The sequence below is a fragment of the Nyctibius grandis genome, chromosome 16, assembly GCF_013368605.1.
Source record: "Nyctibius grandis isolate bNycGra1 chromosome 16, bNycGra1.pri, whole genome shotgun sequence".
Classification (NCBI taxonomy): domain Eukaryota; kingdom Metazoa; phylum Chordata; class Aves; order Nyctibiiformes; family Nyctibiidae; genus Nyctibius; species Nyctibius grandis.
Window position 1 is genome coordinate 2,521,246 of NC_090673.1, and position 19,138 is coordinate 2,540,383.

Here is a 19,138-nt window from a genome sequence, read left to right on the forward strand (position 1 = left end):
TCAGTTAATGATTTTTATTAAATTTCAGTGTCTCATAAAATAAATATGGTATATAATATCAAACAGTGAGAAATAAAGCACAAGCATGAAAAGCATGGTAACAAAAGTTACACTCATGACGGTGTTTAATACTTCGCACTTTAGAAACCATAAAGCCTTTAATTATTTACAAGCAGCAAACTATCTAACATAATTTACAAAGTTGCAGCAGCCTAGTCAAGGAGTACTGGAAGGGGAAAAAACTGGAGAGACCGCAATGGAAGACCTTCTCTTCGCCCTATCTACTCAGCACTTTATTACGTACCCTATTTTCCCCTTATGTACATAACTCTTCGTAGCTTCCATTATTCTCAAAGTTTAATAATTACACTGTACTGTATTTTAGAGCTCAGTTCATCTCTAGGATGGTGTAGTGCCTTTCGCACTTAAGAGATACACATTCAAGTAACACTTCAAATAAAAGTAAACATGTGCAAACCAAAGTTTTAAGCCTACACGACCCTCAGGTAGTAGTGTCAAACCAGATGAAACGCGGTAAGAGCTGCAGAAACCTACTTGGAAGTCTAGCCGGGGCCAAAAATGAGAAATGGGAGTATTAAAAAAATGCAACTGAACTGCAAATGTACCCTGTTACCACAGACAAAAATTTAATCTGCTGAAACACAAAGACTTTTAAGGTCATAACTCAAGATTTAATATTTCAACATGAAAAGAAATCCAAGCCATTCGACTTATTTGGGCTTTTGAAACAAATGCAAATGTCTCTGTTTAAAAATTCCTTTTAAATGAGAAAAACAAATCAATATATATTAATATATCACCCAAAATAAAAAAAACATAACACACTCTTCATTTTAGAGCATGCTGCTTGTTCAGAATAAAGACAGGACAAAGAAAGTAGAATCACATTTCATGATGTAATAAAAACATTAAAATTTGTGATCATTAAGTGCACCATCATACAGGAGTAGCGTGCTCAGAGTGGAAATGTTCTGTACCTACCAGGATCCATCTTTATCAAAGCAAACAAATCTTTAGGTCACTACCTGAAACTGATATCAGTAATAACTGTGCTCCATTCAGCTTGCCTTAAGTTTCAGCCAGGCACGTTCCAGCCAGTAGCACCTGTATGCCTCTTCATGATTGTATTCCAGAAATCTTTAAATTTGCAAACAATTTTTTTTTAAAAAAAGACTGGCTTTTGCAATCCTTGCAATGCTTATCCTAAACAGATACTGCAAGTAAACTGTTCTGAGCAGCACAAGTTGGGGCTTTTTTCAGAAATCTGAGAGCTGGACTTACGTTGGCAGTAGATACAGTACAACAATATGATGTATTAAACAGTTCCTCAAAAAAGTCTGAAAGGAAGATTGCCCTAAAGACCGTTTAAAAAACCAAACCAAACCCAAAACACTTCACCCAAGATCTGTTCAATCCTTTTACTGAAGTTCAGAGCTTGCCAACTTTAAGAATGACAGGAAAAAGGAGGGAATGAGGCGGAGAGGAAACAGAACTAAATTATTCCCAATTTGTACCGATGAAAAGCTTCAAGTAAAAGGAAACCCATTGATTAAAGATCTTGCTACATGCACAGTCCCTCATCAGTTGAAAGCCACAGTAGTCAGCATTGGGTGTAACAGCAGATTTATCATTCATAAAAAACACTGGCAATGTTCCTTCATTATTAATAACTCGCATCCACACTTTCTGTTTAGAAGCTTCTTAAAAAATGTTTATGGTTCTGCACATTTCATACCAAACTGGAGGAAAACGGTAAACACGTCTTCTTTCAATGCAACCCCATTCAGCAATCTCCTCCCCAAGATCTCAGTGTCATTTACGAGTCTGAGTCTTCTTTGGCACTGCAGGTCGCTTGGCTTGCCACAAGTGGTTGTGAATAGTAAGAGCATCCACGCTGACAGACATGGTTTTGGCTGGAATCACGTTAAACTGTTTTCTGTCCGAACTGTACTTATAAAGTTTGTCAATCATTTTCTTGGTGATGCTCTTTGGCCCTGTTCCAGTCAGCTTGTAGATTTCTTCAGTGTCAGGGTAGTAGCAATAAAGTGCTCTGAACTGGCAGCCAGCATCACGGAACAAAATGATGTAGTGGTTGGCATCACATTTTTCTAGTTCCTGCATTAAAAATAAACAAACATACATTATACGTAGATTGTTCATAGTGAAAATTCCCATATTATGCCAAGCTTTAAGCTTTCACATATAGCTAAATAAGTGGTTAAAGCTTTTTGAAACACTAGATCAGTAACGACGATCTTCAGCCCTTCTATGAACTGGAGTTGAACTCAACACAGGATCACGTTTTCACAAGTCCATACTGTCACGGGAAGTAAAGGATTCTCAACACAGGCACGTTTTAGAAATGGCATTCACTGCAACGCATCAGTGGGATTATGAAATGAGCATTACAGACACAAAATTATTAATGCACTCACAATAAAATGTATTTTAATGTTTACCTCTAATATCGAATTCTTATGTGGTTCGTTCACTTTTCCAGCCAGACAGCAATGAGATATAGCATTGTGAATAATAGGTTTGTTTGATTTGCTGCTGGGTTCCTTAAATAATTTTGGACCTAAGGAAGATAAAAATAATTTTTACTTGTTAAAATAACAATGTGTCGCATCAAATATACCACAGCTTTTTATGACCTGCTATTCATAACAAATGCTAAAACAAGATAGTCACCTGTGTATTCTGCCACTGAAGCAATAGAAGATGCTGTTGAAGCATTCTCCCAATCTCTCTCTGTGTTTCTGCTAGGATTTCTGCTCAGTATTGGTAAGGACTCCATTGATTCAACTCTGGGGTGGGGGGGATAAAAAAAAATTATATGCCAAGATTTGGGTTTTTTTTCCCCCTCCGATCTTAAATAAATTCACTGGTTGCTGGCCCTGAATGGCACAGGCTATTGTCCCCTTTCCTCCTGCAAAACAGACAGATTCTCCCTGCTAGATTATCAAAGCAAAATTCTACTATTCCTTTGGGAGAAAACAAAACAAAACCGCAAGTTTGCACAGAACATCGGAGTTGGCAGCCACATAAAATAGAAGATGAATTCGCTCATTACTGTTGTGCCTCTATGCCAGCGAACTGAAGCAAACAACACTGAATCCCAACACTATTTCATAACATAGTAAAAAAATTAAAATATCGAAATTAAGCCTATCTCTCTACCTCTGTGATGGCGTGCCACCAGAGTGTATGCTTTCAGGTTCAGTTGTTGCTGCTGAGGCCAAAGAAAGACTGGAACCAGACTGAGCGCTGCTCAAATTATCAGCTACAAAATAAAAGAGAAAATGTGAAACACGTTTTGTTACAGCAGAGTTACAGACTCAGTGAGAGCAAACAAATCAGAATTCTTACGTGTGGAAGAACACTTTGTCCCTGAATCACTGTAAGATTCTTCGCGATGGACCGACTTTGGCCTGGGTTTTTTGGGCTTTGATTTGGGCTTTCCAAGCCCTTGCTCCTCCAAAATTTGCTGCTGTTTTTTCCTTAGATATTCTTGCTTGATAAGTTCTCTGCGAGCCTTCTCTTCTTCTTTCCGTATTCGTTCCTCCTCAGCTTTGCGACTGAAAAGCAACCACAACATTATATTCAACATATAATAATTTTCCTCACCTTAAAGATAAAAAGAAGTATTCTTTTCCACAGGTTATTACCGAGCTTCGTCTCTTTTTTGTTCAACTTCAGCCTCCAACTGCTGTTTCCGTATCCGAGCCTCCTCGGCTTTGCGCTGCTGTTTCAAAAGGAATGCTGCACGTTTTTTTGCGAGCTCATCTTCTGCTTTCTGTTCATCCTGTTTTAAAGAATAGAAGAAAACACATTAAGCTGGACATCAAAAGATTACTGAGTATTCCAGGAAGATTTTAGGAAAACATAAGCTATTACTTTTGGAAATCTTTGTATTTTTAGAATTTATGAGCGTAAATCAGAACTGTATTGAATTTTTTGTTGGTCAAAAAAAAATTTAAAGAGACAGTTTTAGCGTTCCCTTAAGTCTGTGAGGAGAAAAAAAGGGTCTCATCTTGCTCTGACTTGTTTTTAAGTATTGTTAATCATCACAAAACCTTCTAGAACTGCAAAGTACAATGCAACTACCATGTGGGCTAGGATGGCCAGCACAAATAACCCCAGCATAACGACAGCCTTTGAGTCAGTCAATATGAATCACACCACATAAAACCACAAGTTAAATTCACCAAGATTGAGACAGCCTGGCTCGACTTTCTTGAAAGAGAAATTTAAAAAGAAGGTATTGTCATGTCAGCATGTTTGAGGTATTTACAATAATCACTGCTAAGCACAAATTAAGATACTAAATGTTGCATTCTGTGCTAAGTATTTACAACATGTTGGTATGTTGGTCTGTATCTCAGACAGAAAAAAAAAACCTAGGGGAAAGAGAAGAAAAGCAAGGCTAATCCTAGTTCCTAGTAAAGTTAACAAGAAGCAAGATTTAACACATTAGTCAAAATTATTTTCTCCACACGCAATTCTTTTCCAATGCAGTTTTAAAAAAATCTTAATATTGCAACCAAAATGCCCTGCGTTCCATCAGGAGACTGAATAATGGACAAAAACAGTTCCAGTGCCGGGCAAATGTGTAACAATAACCCAATACAGAAAGATAATATATTTACCTTGAAGAAAAAACCCACACCAGACTTCTGATCACCTTCACTAATTACATCCGTAGAGCTATCCTGGTTTTCAAGTTCTCCTTCATCCGGAGCTTTTAAGTCAGACAAGTCTACTTCAATGAGATTCGCCTTGCTTCTCAGTGGCTCATCCACTGGGACATTTTCTTTTCCTGAGCCATCAGAAGAATTCAACCCTGTTTCCTTGAAGCTGTTATTCACCTCTTTGCTCATTTCAGAAATAATATTTGCATCTTTGGAGGTGGAGAGAACAAGCGCCCGTTGATTGCTCTCATCGTGAAGTCTATAGGTATCAAAGAAACACTTTTCTTGAGAACCACTTCCAAGATCAGGACTACTTTCCAAGCTGATTTCTGTTGGTGTCTTTGACAAGCTATTGGATGGGAATGGTCTTAAATGTGGTAAGGTGTCTAGAGTTTGTGTTGGGGTTTTAACACGTGCTGAGTTTTGTTGTCTGTCTTTAGCGACTTTCAGATCAGCTGGTCTTCCTGATCGAGGACTCCTTCCTTGACCAAACCGAGGTGGTTTACGAAGACTGTTCATTCCAGTTGGAGACAGAGGCTCAACAAAATGAATTGACGGTTTTACCTTTTGGTCCTGAGAGTTACTTCTGGTTCCTGGTGATGGCACTGTTGGAGATTTCATAAGTAGTTCCTGTTGCTGAGAAATCTTTAATATAGCCTGCTGAAGCGTACTGATTGTTTCATTTAGTTTTTCAATAGAAAGATCACATTCATTTATATCCACTTCAGTAACATTGTCTTCTAGGAGGGCAACGGAAATAATTTTACTTTTTTCCAAATCATGTATAGCAGCAGAGTCTTTTGGTTTATGTTGCTCAGCAAAAGTTAGGCTTTCTTGCATTTTTACTTTTGTTACTTCTTGAGAATCATTAAGCATTTCTTCTCTCTCCTCCTCCTTCACAAGAAAGTCCTCAGATCTGGAACCCAAAGAAACTTCATCTAAGTCTTCACCATTGTGCCGAGAAAATTCTTTTGCAAAATGTTCTGGTTTAAGAGGTTGTGGAAGATCAGGAGATTTCCCTTTTTTAACAACATGTAAGAAAGCTGCCTTGCCCAATTTTAGTCGCTGCCTTGCTGATAAGGCTTCCATCTTCTTCTTCTGAGCTTCTATTGCCCTTCGTTTCTCTTCCAACTGCATATGAAGCTGCACCAATTCAGAAGCTAAAAGATTAACGTTATCTTTATTTTGTCTGTTGGGACTTTGTTCTCGCTTTTGTTTCCACGTGGTCATTGGTGCTGGGCAGCTTTCTGATCCATCTGGTGTGGTCTTTTGTGAACTACTTGTGCTGGACTTTGTTTCATAACTATTAAGTCTCTGAAGCTTTCGTTCTGCAAAACTGGTCATTCGGACACTCCCACTAGTCATTGACACACTGCTAACTTGGGAAATTGTACTCAAACATGGGCTGGAACGTCCACTAGCATCATCCTTATCTTCATGTTCTTTTACTTTCATATCTTCTTGCAATTTTGCAGATTCTTCCTCGCCAATGTATTTAGCCACCACAGGATGGTCACCTATGACTACCAAATCCTGTTCAGCATCTTCTATGTCTAAGAGATCTGAATCAGAGTCCTGTCTCACCATAGTCCACGTAGTATCTGCAACATGCGAATTGAGACTTTTCACATAACTTACGTTGACTTTACTTGCTATGTCATCATCAGATTTAGCAGCATGAAGAAAAAATCCTCCAGCGGATAGCTCCTGGGTGGAAGGATCTAAACTGCTACTAGCCAAAGGTCTGGAAGCTTCTAAGCTTGCCTCCACCAGTGCCATGGAACCTGCAGTACTAGGATCTGCAACTGGGGTGAAATCAGAACTAGAAATTGGAGTAAAAGTCCTATTGAGGTCATGCTCACCATGACCGCTATTTGTTTTCTTGCGGATCAAAGGCAAGTGTCCTTCATTTAATCTCTTTGATATAAAACTCCTTTGTTTCCCCTCCCCACATTCATCCTCTTTATTGATTATCTGTTTTTCCTTTGCTGGTTTTAGAACGGCAGGCATTAAAGGCTCCAAGTAAAAACTGTCTGGTTTGCTTTCTGAAGTCTTGCTATTTGGTTTTGGAAACCATGCAGCTGCAGCTACGCTGGGCACCCTGGCTGATGCATTCTGCAATTCAAGATCACCACAGTTTGGTCTTTCTTCAGATCTGATTATTGCAATAAGCTCTTCGTCTTCATCCTCAATTTCAACATTGTTCAGCAAGCTCTTCCCGTTAGCTTTCACTGACGGAGGATGGGGCTGATTTTTTGGAGTTACATTAACAATATTTGAAGCAAGACTGTCTTTGCTGATTGATCTAGCCAGACTAATGTTATCACCAGATGAAGGGTCCACATCACTACTGGCAGAATGATGAAGAGCAAATGGTGTTGGCTGAGACAGAGGCCTAGAAAAGATAAGAACAGTCTATTGACGCTTAAGCATAAAAAGTTACAATTTGTTGAACTAAAGACCATGATATAGACAGCTAAAATTTTTGCTCCATTTGAAAAATGTATCCTGTATCAAAAGTGACCAACAATACTAAATAGCAAGTTCAGATACTTCAATTTTCAACAATGCTTACTGACAATTGTGTTTAAAGTATTTTCAGTTGCAACCCTAAAATCATTCATCTCTGAAAATGCACATTAAAAGAAAACAAAAGTAAGCAATCCTCAGTCCAGTTCTAAGGAAGTGATACCACATCACTGCAATGAAATTGTCACAGCATCCTTTCATTAAATGGTACTGTAATACTCTAAGTGCATCTGTTACCTGGGTTTCCTCTCTGGCCACGCAAGAACTGAACCTCGTGGCTGCCCGTCAACACGGGTCAGAGAATTAGAACGATGTCGATGACCTGAAATATTTTTTAAATTGTTAACGGTTTAGAAATGGTCTTTAAACTATCACTTCTACTTTATTTAATAGCAAACATAATAAACTCTTTCGCCAAGAGATGGCAGCAGAAAATAGATCTGCTGAAATATTAACCCCAGACAGACAGTCAAAGACTGAAAAACAATACAATGAAAAGTGACCACATTTACACATTAGACTTTTGGATTTCCAAACATGAAACTGTTCAATTTGTTTTTCCTGTCAGCCCCCAACCTTCCAAAAGAAAAAAAAAAAATAAAAAAAATTTTAAAAAGTCCTCATTGCATGTTGTTAGAGCCTAAGCAGTTGGAATGTTTGGCTGGTACCTTAGCTGATAAAAGAAAAGAAATTCTGAGCATCTCTGTGTACGTATCAAACCTAGGTTTTCAGTAGTTAGAAAAACATTTAGGCAAAATATGTCAAGTATTAGGGTCAGTTTGTTGTTCTGGATAACAATCTTTTGCTAGTCTTATGAACATTTGACAAGGGGCTTTTTCCTTTCTTTTCACAGGATTGACATTATTAGTCTTAATTTCTTGCACTTGAGATTCTGAGAAATAAGCTCATTTGTGAGAGGAAAAAAAGTTAAAAATCCAGTAACTTTCTTAAAAGATCTCTAAAATCTTTTAATGCAAACAAAGATGATTTACTCAAACTAAACAGGCTTACCACTTGGCTGACTGCAGTTTAATTCCATTTTAGATCATTCACATATATGAACTTATATTTTTATTCATTACTGTATTGACGTTGATGGTCATTGCCTGTAGACTTACCAGGGCTGTCTTCTTCCTGTAAAGATTTTTGTTGCTTTTGCCTCAAAGGGAGCAGTGGATGCGAAGGGCTAAAGGCAGGGCTTCCTCCTTTGCCACTAATTCAGAAAAGCAAAAATTCATTACTACAAGAATTTTTTTCTATAATGAGAGAAATTATATAGTTGCAAAGATACACTGGTAATAGTTACCCCTGTCATCTTTAAAACACAATAATGTATCATTAATTTTATTGTTAAAAGAAGTTACTTGAAGACAAGAAAAGGTTTTCACATGTAACAATACAAAAATAAACCTACTACTTGAAATCAATAAGTTTCTAAACACAACAGATTTAAGAGGTAGCCTATGTAAGCAGTATATTAGAGACAAAGTAAAGGCTGAAATAACTTATTGGTTGCCATCAAACTTAGGTCAGCTGAAAAACCTTGTCATTAACCTTCTTGTACATTAGATCCTATTTAAGTTTGTTTTCATATCACCATTTATAGAACATGGCTAATAAAGATGAGCTGCTTGAACAGTTTTCACATTTCACATTTTTTTCAAACTAGAAGTTAGACTAACTTCTTCTGTCATGCAATGGTGACATTTACTGGGGGGCCGTTATTGGCATTTGCCAAACAAAGATCAAACATAACAGTGCAAAGTGTTTCTTTGAACTTGAGAATATTTTAGAGACTGACTCAAATTCACTCAGTTTGTGGAAAAATCAGTACATTTACACAGAATCACAGAATCATCTTGGCTGGAAAGGACCTTTAAGATCATGAGTCCAACCATTAACCTAATGCTACCAAGTCAACCACTAAACAATATCCCTAAGCACATCTACTCGGCTTTTAAATACCTCCAGGGATGGTGACTCCACCACTGCCCTGGGCAGCCTGTTCCACTGCTTGATAACCCTTTCCGTGAAGAAATTCCTAGGTTACCCAAATGGAAGCATGAAGAGAAGATAGTCTAAGCAACATGAAAACAGACTCACACGTACTCAGGCTCCTCAGGGTGCAGGTAGTATCTGTTGCAAGCTTCAGGGCCTGTCTGAGCTGAGGGCGGCAGCTCTGCTGGACTTGCACTAGCAGGGCCAGCCATGAAACTTCGCTTAGTTGCATTGGAAATAGGAACGGGTGGACGGCTGCTCTTCTGCTGCAACACTGTTTTAACTGTGTATATATTTAAAACATTAACACAACTTGTACTGGCCATTAAAATAACAAAACAGGGCAGAAAGTTTTCAGATTGCAGTACATCAGAATGAAAGCTTTAGGACACAACACTAAAATGAAACCTTAAGTATTAGTCTTTATTTAAAATATGTATCTTATGGTGACCTCAATGGAAAGAAAGTTACAAGTAAATAATTAATGGTTTTAGGGAAAAAAATACCTATCTCATTCAAAAAATTAGAACTCTACTCAATTAGAACTCATACTTAGAACTAGTATCTAGGACTAACTCTCCTTCCATTTTTACCACTTTCAAAGATCCCCAGCAAGCAGAAAGTTTGGGTAGAAACAAAGCTCCAAAGGAAACACTGTTGTGCAACAGTTTCATTGTAACACAAGTATTCTTTAAATAACATGCTAACACTTACCAAGAGTTAAAAACTTACCGTCTTTTATTTCCTGAATATCTCTTGGTTGTACAAAGTCTGGTTTGACATTCTCAAACCACCAGAAGAGTTCCGCGATGAATACCATGATGTTAGGCTAAAATGGAAAAAAAAGGAAAAAAAAATCTCACAATAACAAAACACTTATTATTTACCCACATTTCATTTAAAAATACATCCTTCATTATGTTTCTTACCTTTAAAACCAAAGGAGCATATAACATGTCCTCCAATGTGAGGTAAAAGCATTTGTTTAGATATTCATTTGAGAATTCTCTCAAAAGTTGAATATTATAGAGGCTGTCTGCAATTGATGTTACCTCCTTCAAACAAATATCTAGAAAAGTGAGAAAGATGAGTAAGTTACAACACTATTCCAATGTCTTAACCTTCCATCCACAACTAACAGAAACACTACATACAGGAACTTCACAGACTGCTTATACAACATCATTTAATATTTATTGGCTACCAGTGACATTTCTCTACCTGTTAAATACCAGAGGGATAGGAAAAGGAGGAAGAAAAACACAGATAAAACAGTTTCAATTTTGTATTCATTTTAGAATCCATATGAATTCTGTCTATCACAGCAACAGAAAAGGTAAGCAGGCTACAAAGACCACACATAATGACAAAATGCAAAAGCAAGTAAAACCAGACATGTTGATTTGCAAATAATAAAAGGTTACTCCTAGGATTCACAGTGCTGGTTCGTTCTGAAACCAGTCAGGAGCTCTGCAACGTACAACATATCTGAGAATTTAAAAACCGATATAAAATGTTGATTGGTAGAAGTTAAATGCAACAAGGACATTGACTTATTAAGAAAAACATTTTCTGGGACAGAGAACTCATGTTTGCAATGCTGAAGAGTGACAATTGCTGAATACTGGGAGAAACTAATTTAAAAATCTGGATTTTAAAATGTCAAATTATGAAGTCCTACACAAGAACATGAGAATTATCAGCTAACAGTAGTGGACATGTATTCCTTTTTTATGGTCTATTGAAACCAAGCTCAGTTATTTGAACAAAGAAAGCCATATCATCTAGATCTATAAAGAAAGGATTATTTTGTAGCTCAGCAGAGCCTTCTCAATATAGTAAGCAAAAAAACAAAAGAGAGATTACTTTTTAAATACACAGATGCAGATTCCATATGTGACCTGACTATTAAGTTGCTGTAGTTCACTTCCTATTAGATGTGTTGCATTTTTATTTGATAATGTATTTCTAGTTCAACTTTCAAAGATTGAAGAATTTTTTTTTTTTTAAGAAACCTTTATTACCTACCGTCTAGTTTCATTTGCTCTGGACAATAATAGTGTATCACAGCTAGAAGAGCAGCACCATCGCTACCATCCTTCATCAAATCTTCAAGCAAAGGAAAGTAAGGTAATTGCCTGCTTGAAAGATGGTCTCTTCGGTAACGCACCTAACAAAAGAAAACAAGTGTTCATATAATGCTAGCAAAAACAAAAAAAAAGGGAATTTTTCTTAAGCACTGAAAGCTCTTTACAGTGGATCCTTTATAGCATTCTGCTCTAAGTCAAAAACAATTTACTAGGTTATACTTTTCTCTCAATGGAAGCCAATTCTGAAGAATACGGCGCTTCCCTTTTAATCATTCTCATATCTGGAAGCAATCCGTGCTGAATTCCTAGCTTCGTTCACACATTTTAACTCATTACAAGCAATTTAAGTCAAAATCCTTCCACACAGATGCATGAATGCAGCAGATCCAAAGAAAGAGACACAGAAAACTACACGAAAACACTTAAAGCTTGGGAAAAACAAAACACAACACAGCAAAAAATAATTCAGATGAGCTAGTGACTTCTCATACGTTACCTACATCCACAGACTTGCCATCATGTCCACAGACAGCAAAGTTCTCTCAGAGAGATTCAGAACATCGTATGTCTAGCAAGCCAGGACGCAATACTAATGTCATGCAAAAGAAAAAACACGGCCTTTTCCAGAAACGGCCCGCAAGAGGAGCAGGTAGGCCTCTTAAATCAACGGCAAAACTCTCCTCGATTTCAGTACAGATCAGTATCAAACTCTTCTGCAAAGCACGCCCCAGCCCTCACGCAGTTTGGAGCACAGCTGAAGAGTAGCTAAAGCCAGTCAACTACAGAACAAAACTTGGCATTGCTTCTTGCAATTTTTGCAAGAAAAGTTTTAGTGTTGATATTTACTGAGCTAGCTGGACTAGAAGGCTGTATCTAAGTTTCAGCAGCAAAGTGATCAGGCAAGCAGAACAATACACTCCAGAGCCCAGCAGAAATACCTTTCAGTGCTGGAAGAAGATCCCTTTTACACTTCAGTGCAGTAATATCACTTAGTATCTAACTACCTTGACTAATGTGCTGGTCTAACATGCAGATATACAGAGGATGTATTTAATCATCAGAGGAAAGCTGGATTTTGCCAATGGCATCATTCACTTTCCAAGACAACCTGGGAAAGCTCTCTACACACACACATACTCATACGTGTCAGTTTAGGATTAGCCTGGAGCACTCCACAAACATGTAATGGAATGGGAATCATACTGTACCACACGAGCATACTCCACTGGTTCCAGCATGCAGTGCGATATGGCATGCATCAGATCAGGCTTACACAAAGAGAGACAGTGAGATACACGACGGTGATTATTCAAACACAAAACAAATCAAATGCATTAGCAACATCCATTATGCACTGGAAATGTGGTCATTAAGTCTGATAAAATAAGTATGCACGCTAAGGTGAACTGGTTAGATTAAACAGTTCATCATCTATCCCCTTAGTCAAACTAAGCATATTAAAGAAATTTCTTTTTAAACCTTAATTCCTCTTGTATTTAAAGTAGATACAAATATTTCCCTTCCAACAGGCTTAAATGGAACTGAAAGCAACTACAGTCAATACTGAGAACTAAAATCTATAAGAATTCCTTCTTTATTTTAGCTTTGGTGAAAAAACACAAATTCATCCTCAAGGAGGGTTTCTATGGGCTTAATGTAATTCCTTATTTTTTGCTCAATTATTATTCTCTTAACTATTCAAGTCTTTTATACTGAAAATTCTGAATTTTTTCTTATGTTCTGAGAAGAGTTTGGGGGTTTGTTTCCCCACCCCCGTGCATACAATTAATGACAGTTGGATGCATTAAAGTGCAGAAATGGGTGCTACTGAAATAGAGATAACTCCATATTAAAAAAAAAAAAAATCACCAAAGTAAAAAGAAATACAGAAGTGACAGAGTGTGACAACTACTATGGAGATTGCAAAATCTGTCAGTAAACCAGTATAATCTAAGTGGTACTGGACTAGCAGTGAGATAACCTCTATCTACTCCTTCCTTTACCACCAACTTGCTCAATGATATCCTGCAAGTCAATTCCATTCCTGTAGTTTCTTCTGCTCTCACCCAGTTGTCTCTTTAAACAAAACATAAACCTACTCAACTTCCTCGAAAGCCTATCAGAATGTAAGTGATAAGCACTAGGTCAATACTTCATTACGTACTGGTGCAGGTCATTAAATGAGGCTGGAAGACAGGCCTCTGCCACAGATTTTATTAGCCTGCAGGTCCCCACTCGATCTCCTTTATTTCAGATATTTAAAGTTTTTACTGCAGTCCATACATTTGGTTCAAACAAATAAAGGATCATGAGGCAGAGGAGTGGGACTGAGCTCTCTGTGGAAAGGCAGAGAGATTGTGGGGACAGGTGACTGCCTTTTCAAGTGCACTGCTCTTTGGAATTTGCAACCAAGACAACAGCTCTCATCTTCCCAGAGAGAAAATGAAAAACACCAAATCCAGCAAGTGCAGGAGCAGGGTACCAAGGCTAAGGAAAGCAAAGGAACAAAGAAAAATCCCTGCAAGTTGAAATAAAACCAGGAAACTCAACCAAAGGAAGCAGGCTTGTACACTAGAAGTACAATTTTACTATTTTTTTATATATGGTGGAAGTGATATTCCATTTTCACACTTCACCATAAAGAAAATAAGTATTTTGTTCTGATATATAAAATGTTAATTCTGCCTTTCCTCCCATTCAGCCAGCTTCAGTCTCATTAATTCCCCACACAATTCCAGCAACTGTCATAACAGGTCCAAACTGGTTTGTCAAATCTTCTAACCCCATCTCAATGAATAACGGTGCTCTGGTTTTGACAGATTTACAAACCCGTGCAAGAGCAGGTGCAAGAGCACTATTTAATGAACTACTGCAAATACCTGGGTTTCTTAATTATGGTTTCAAAGATTAAGCAACCCTTTAAACCGACCAGCTTTTATATCACCTTAGCGCTGTGCTCAATTCCCTCCTTACAACAAAAATAGTAAATGCAACCATTTCAACTGTTGGTAATTTTCTTGTTTTTTTGCTGCTACTCCATATCCCTCACTCCTGCACTGTGGAAACAATTTTGAAATGCTGTAAAGTGATTATGCTATATGCTGTACAGTATGCAAAAATGATGTTATGAAAACTAAGCCTGATGACCCAAGAGCTTACACAGTTTGGTTTTTTTTTTTTCAAAGACCGTCTAAGAAGCATTGTAATGGAAGCAAACACTCTGAAGAAATTTAAAAAGCCATGATTTTGTGGATGACAACTGGTGTAAAAGCAGGTCACTTACAGGTACTAATTTCCAATACCATTTGGAGGGAGACTGCTCAGGAAGCAAGGAAAGGAACGTAGGAATAGGAAAGGAACATCAGCAAGGCAAGTTAAAAGCAGTAATACTTAAATGCACTTCAGCAATAAACACTTTCATATTTTAGAGGGGTTGTAGCCTAGAAATTTGGATTTTAAAATATTAAAATGAGACACAAAAGTCAATAGAGAGTCAAATAGTTAAAGGGATCCTTCAGACCATACATCAACTTGTAAATTAAACAGCTCTTTAGCCCCTTATCATTGAAGCATATTATTTTACATAAAAAGCACATTAAAAACCTTTGCCACTAACATGAAAGTTAAACAATTGTGCTTTGTTCATATGTCACACTTTTATCCCCTTTGCACAGCAATGCCAATTTGAGGAAAGAACTTGGCAGTTTTTCTTAAGGCTTCATCAAATCATAAACCGGGAGCTCAGAGAGCTGATATGCACTATGTTTGAGAAAGAGCTATTTTACTTTCTCCAGAAATGAAAGTGTACTATATTTTGCAATGTTAGTGCATTGTGATATCATTTGAAGGGAAAAAGGTGAAAAAAACTACAGACACACACATATAACATTTGAATGCCAAGAGTAGGCTTACTAGATAGAACCTGAATAAGCCTCTGAATATACATTAGACAATTAACCCATGCAAAATGAATATGCCCCAAGAGCTTTCAAAATATATATTTTGTGCTGTGAAAGCTGAGTCATATTTACCGACGTAAAGTTGATACAAGTTATTTTAAGTTGAAACAAGTTATTGGAGTCCAACTGAAACTTAATGGAAAGTCAGAAGATAACAGTGAGCTTGAAAGGTAAGGAAGGGCACTAATGATAGACACAAAACAAACTGCATGCACAAAATCTCAGGAGTTTCAAGGACTGGATGCCTCACATTTCTCTGACGGAGAAAATATCGAGATGTTTATATTTAAATCCATTAATCAGCAATACACAAAATCACAACTGAAGACAAATTTGTTTTACCTTTTGGTGCCCTGGACTTTCCATTAGTTGCTGTTTTAATTTAATCTCTTTCTCTGTTATCTCTCTCATTTTAAGGTTCACCTAAAAGGGCAGAGCATAGAAAAGATATTAAAAAATATCTGAATGTGTTTCCACAAGTCAAGTTTTCTTCTTCCTCCCCTTACTTAATGGTCAATCCATCCTACAAACAAAAAAAGTTCACAGAATAAAGTGTTACAACAGTTTTCAGGACCAACTCTCTTATTAGGACTCCCTTAATCACAAGGGAATCCTGGGCTTGCAAAGGAGACATTCTCTTTGGAATGTGACAGTATTGTTACTCAAAAGGGTTTCAGCAAGTTAACCTCTACCCTTTGAAAAGTTTCACTATTTCTGTTAACTGTATTCAAGCTAGTCAGAATTAAGTCTATCCTGTTATTTAACAAAACAGTGCTTCACAAAAAAAACCCCTCATAGTAGCTTGTCTGAAAATAAAAAACTCGATTTCTACAGTTTTCCTAATTTAGTTCTTAATTATCTTATTTGTTTTAAAATTCACCTTGAAAAATTTACCAGCTTTATTATAGCATCCCTAAGAAAACGAAACTGCATTTCCCTGCTCGTCTGATTCTTTCCCAATGCATATGGAAACCTTGGGAAGCCAAGCAAGAAGATTAAATTAGAATATGTTGCAGTAATAAGGGAATTGTTTAAATCATTAATAATAATCTGTACTAGGATGATATTATACCCAACTATCATTGGACTTGGGGTAACAAGTAACAACACAGTAATTAAAGCAGTTCCCTTCATCTGAAGTGGAAAAGATGATAGAAATGCACAGGTAAGATGGAAGGAAGACACTCATCAGGACCTTTATAAAAATCTGAAAAATGACAATAAGAAAGAGGCATGCCTTTCTCAAAGTAAATTTTACCTTGTTAATCCAGAAAACCATCGCATCCTCCAAATCATAGGGCAGTTCTTTCGAGGCACTGAATGTAGAGAAACGCTTGACACTAGCAACCACCTTTTCAATGCTGATCATTTCTACAGTATAGGCCATCATAAGAGCATCAATCATTGCCATATGAGAACTCTAAAAGAAGAAAACAATGAGAATTGAAAAATAAAATCCTTTAAGAAAAAAAAAATATTATATATTCTAACTGTATTTAAAATGAAAAATTCCTGAGGTTAGTGACCTAGAAATGAAGAGCTCTTCATTCCATTAACTATTCTAAATAGTGTTAAATAAAAGGAAGATCATTAGGTGGATTTAATTAAGCTAACCATTTTGATTGGTGCACAGCCCAGATCAGATTCAGACACAGGTGTATCATCACTCTCCATGACGTAAATCCCTTTTCGAGACAGAGCCTGGATCACTGACTGGTGTCCCTGCAGAGTGGCCACCTGATCCCCCTTCAGGATGAGGCTGCAGACGCGGCAGTACAGCTCGCTGGACAGCAGCAGCTTGATGACGGGGGGTTTAATATGTTCCTGCTCATATTGATCTATGTAAAACGGGTCCTTCAGCTCCTCTGGGACATTATCTGAAACAACAAAGCAAAGTTTCAACAAGTGGCACCAGTCAGTGGCACCAGTTAGAAACAAAAGTAAACATTTTTATTTTAATTGAAAGATAGCATCTGAAAGAACAACAATAAAATTACATTCAGTATTTTTTGTGCTTTTTAAGTCTGCAGTTTCATATTGCAAATGGTTTTCAATAGGTCTTTCTGCTTATATTTTAATTATGTAAAACATATATAATTGGCTCCCTCCACATACATCCTTCAGTAAAAATCCTATATGTTACCATTAGCTTTCTCAAGATACTAGAGTCCCTTTCAAGAAAGCACTTCAACGTGGACAAAAGTTGTATTAAAAATCATTTACTTCAATCACAGGCTAAAACACTTTGTGTATCAGATGAGCAAAGTATACAGATCTTCAAAGCAAAATTTACAGCTACTTCAAGCAATATCCCAAAATATTTGTGCACAGCAATTAAATAACTGCAACACTCAGTCACTAAGAGGGGCCGGTCAAACATTCTCAAATTGAAAAGAAAAACTAAGCCACCTATTTTTGGTTCTAAATTGTCAGAGTTCATAGAAAGACCAACATATCTGACTAAAACCTTGAGCATTTTACAAATGGTTTGCAAAACAATTGAGTCTCCACTGAGCTGATTGTCTGTTTTTGGAGGCAAGAGTATTGAAGTAAACTGCTGCAGCTTTTCAGCCTTTATATAAAAATCAAAGCCTATGAAGCAAAACCATTCCACTTGGATTTGGATTCGACATGAACTTTAAACCAAGTCTAAAATTAACTTCTTTTGGAATGTCACAACTTCCACAAGTTGTCTTATGATTTTATCCAACCAAAGACAGATCCTGAGTGTAGTAATTTACACACAAGTTAAAGTTAACAACAGAGAAGCCTTCATCCCCACACACCACTTCTTCCCCACCAGCTCCCAACCCTCATATAAAGACTTCCACTTTTGCTACGAATCAGCACAGCTTCAGAGCTGGCAAGAAAGGCCCTGACAACAGCTAATATTCTGATCACCCTAAACCCGTGTCAGACATTTCAAATCCATACGTTGCTAGCTGAAGTACCGCCAGTGCTAAAGGTTGTAACGCTACAACACAAGGCAAACGTCAGCCCATTACAACAGTTGAAAGTGGAAGGAAATGCTGTTGTAAGCAATAGTTTCTTGAGATTATTGAAAAGACAGAAAACAAGTTAAAAATAGATATATCCCAAAATAAATACTTCTACTCATACGCAGTAATCAGACTAGAAGCTATTGATCTTTATAATAGCCTAGCAGTAATAATGAGAGTCTTCAACTCCAGGGAAAATACTTTCTAGCCTCAAGTGTGTTGTCTTAGTAGAAGCCTGACATTTCACAATTTTCAAACATAAAAGTCTATCTTTTGCTATCCACTCGCTCTGAAGATCTTCCCCCGAAGTCACTTCAACAGTTAATTTTAAATACGTACATTTACAGTTAAAAGAATTACTAATTTGGCAGCATACTTACTTTTCATTCAGCTCATTTCCAGAATAATTAAATTTCCCCATTCAAAAAAACCTCCTACCCAAAGCGTATCTTTGAACTGCAAAATAAGCCACACAGTATTTGTATACTGCAGAGCACTTAATGTTCATAAAGAGAAGCTGAGACAGAACGTTATCAATCACGAGCCAGAAGTACACATCACTTAAATAAAAATATGTAATAAACCACTGTTGTAACAGCTCTAACAGCTACTCAGGCTACACAGTACTGCCCCTGTTTTTCAAAATGGAAAGCTTTTTCAAGTTTTTAAAAATTAAGATCACTATTTTTCCTTTACGTGACATTGAATGCTGTGATATACAGACTATATACTGAAGATGGTTGGAAGAGACACAACAAAGCCCCACTGGCACTACATAAGTAGCATTTGTTAATGTGGGCGTCCATTTTTAGTGAAATAAATAAAAATTCAAATATTTTTCATCTTCTTAA

General features: G+C 37.1%; 1 protein-coding gene across 5 annotated transcripts in view; it reads right to left on the reverse strand.

The window, feature by feature from the left end:
* Positions 1-19,138, reverse strand: part of CAMSAP1 (calmodulin regulated spectrin associated protein 1) — a 37,274-nt gene continuing 18,136 nt past the window's right edge. For 4 of the 5 annotated variants that reach the window (XM_068413659.1, XM_068413661.1, XM_068413657.1 and 1 more), the window contains exons 3-18: positions 16,903-17,165; positions 16,547-16,708; positions 15,631-15,711; positions 11,268-11,409; positions 10,169-10,308; positions 9,972-10,068; positions 9,345-9,522; positions 8,360-8,454; positions 7,479-7,563; positions 4,671-7,107; positions 3,690-3,826; positions 3,391-3,599; positions 3,202-3,304; positions 2,713-2,828; positions 2,481-2,599; positions 1-2,136 (exon numbers count right to left, since the gene is read on the reverse strand). In XM_068413659.1, coding sequence (XP_068269760.1) covers positions 1,834-2,136; positions 2,481-2,599; positions 2,713-2,828; positions 3,202-3,304; positions 3,391-3,599; positions 3,690-3,826; positions 4,671-7,107; positions 7,479-7,563; positions 8,360-8,454; positions 9,345-9,522; positions 9,972-10,068; positions 10,169-10,308; positions 11,268-11,409; positions 15,631-15,711; positions 16,547-16,708; positions 16,903-17,165 — 4,667 coding nt within the window. In that variant the 3' untranslated portion in view covers positions 1-1,833. The remainder of the gene's footprint in view (positions 2,137-2,480; positions 2,600-2,712; positions 2,829-3,201; positions 3,305-3,390; positions 3,600-3,689; positions 3,827-4,670; positions 7,108-7,478; positions 7,564-8,359; positions 8,455-9,344; positions 9,523-9,971; positions 10,069-10,168; positions 10,309-11,267; positions 11,410-15,630; positions 15,712-16,546; positions 16,709-16,902; positions 17,166-19,138) is intronic. The other variant, XM_068413660.1, reaches the window with a different exon arrangement.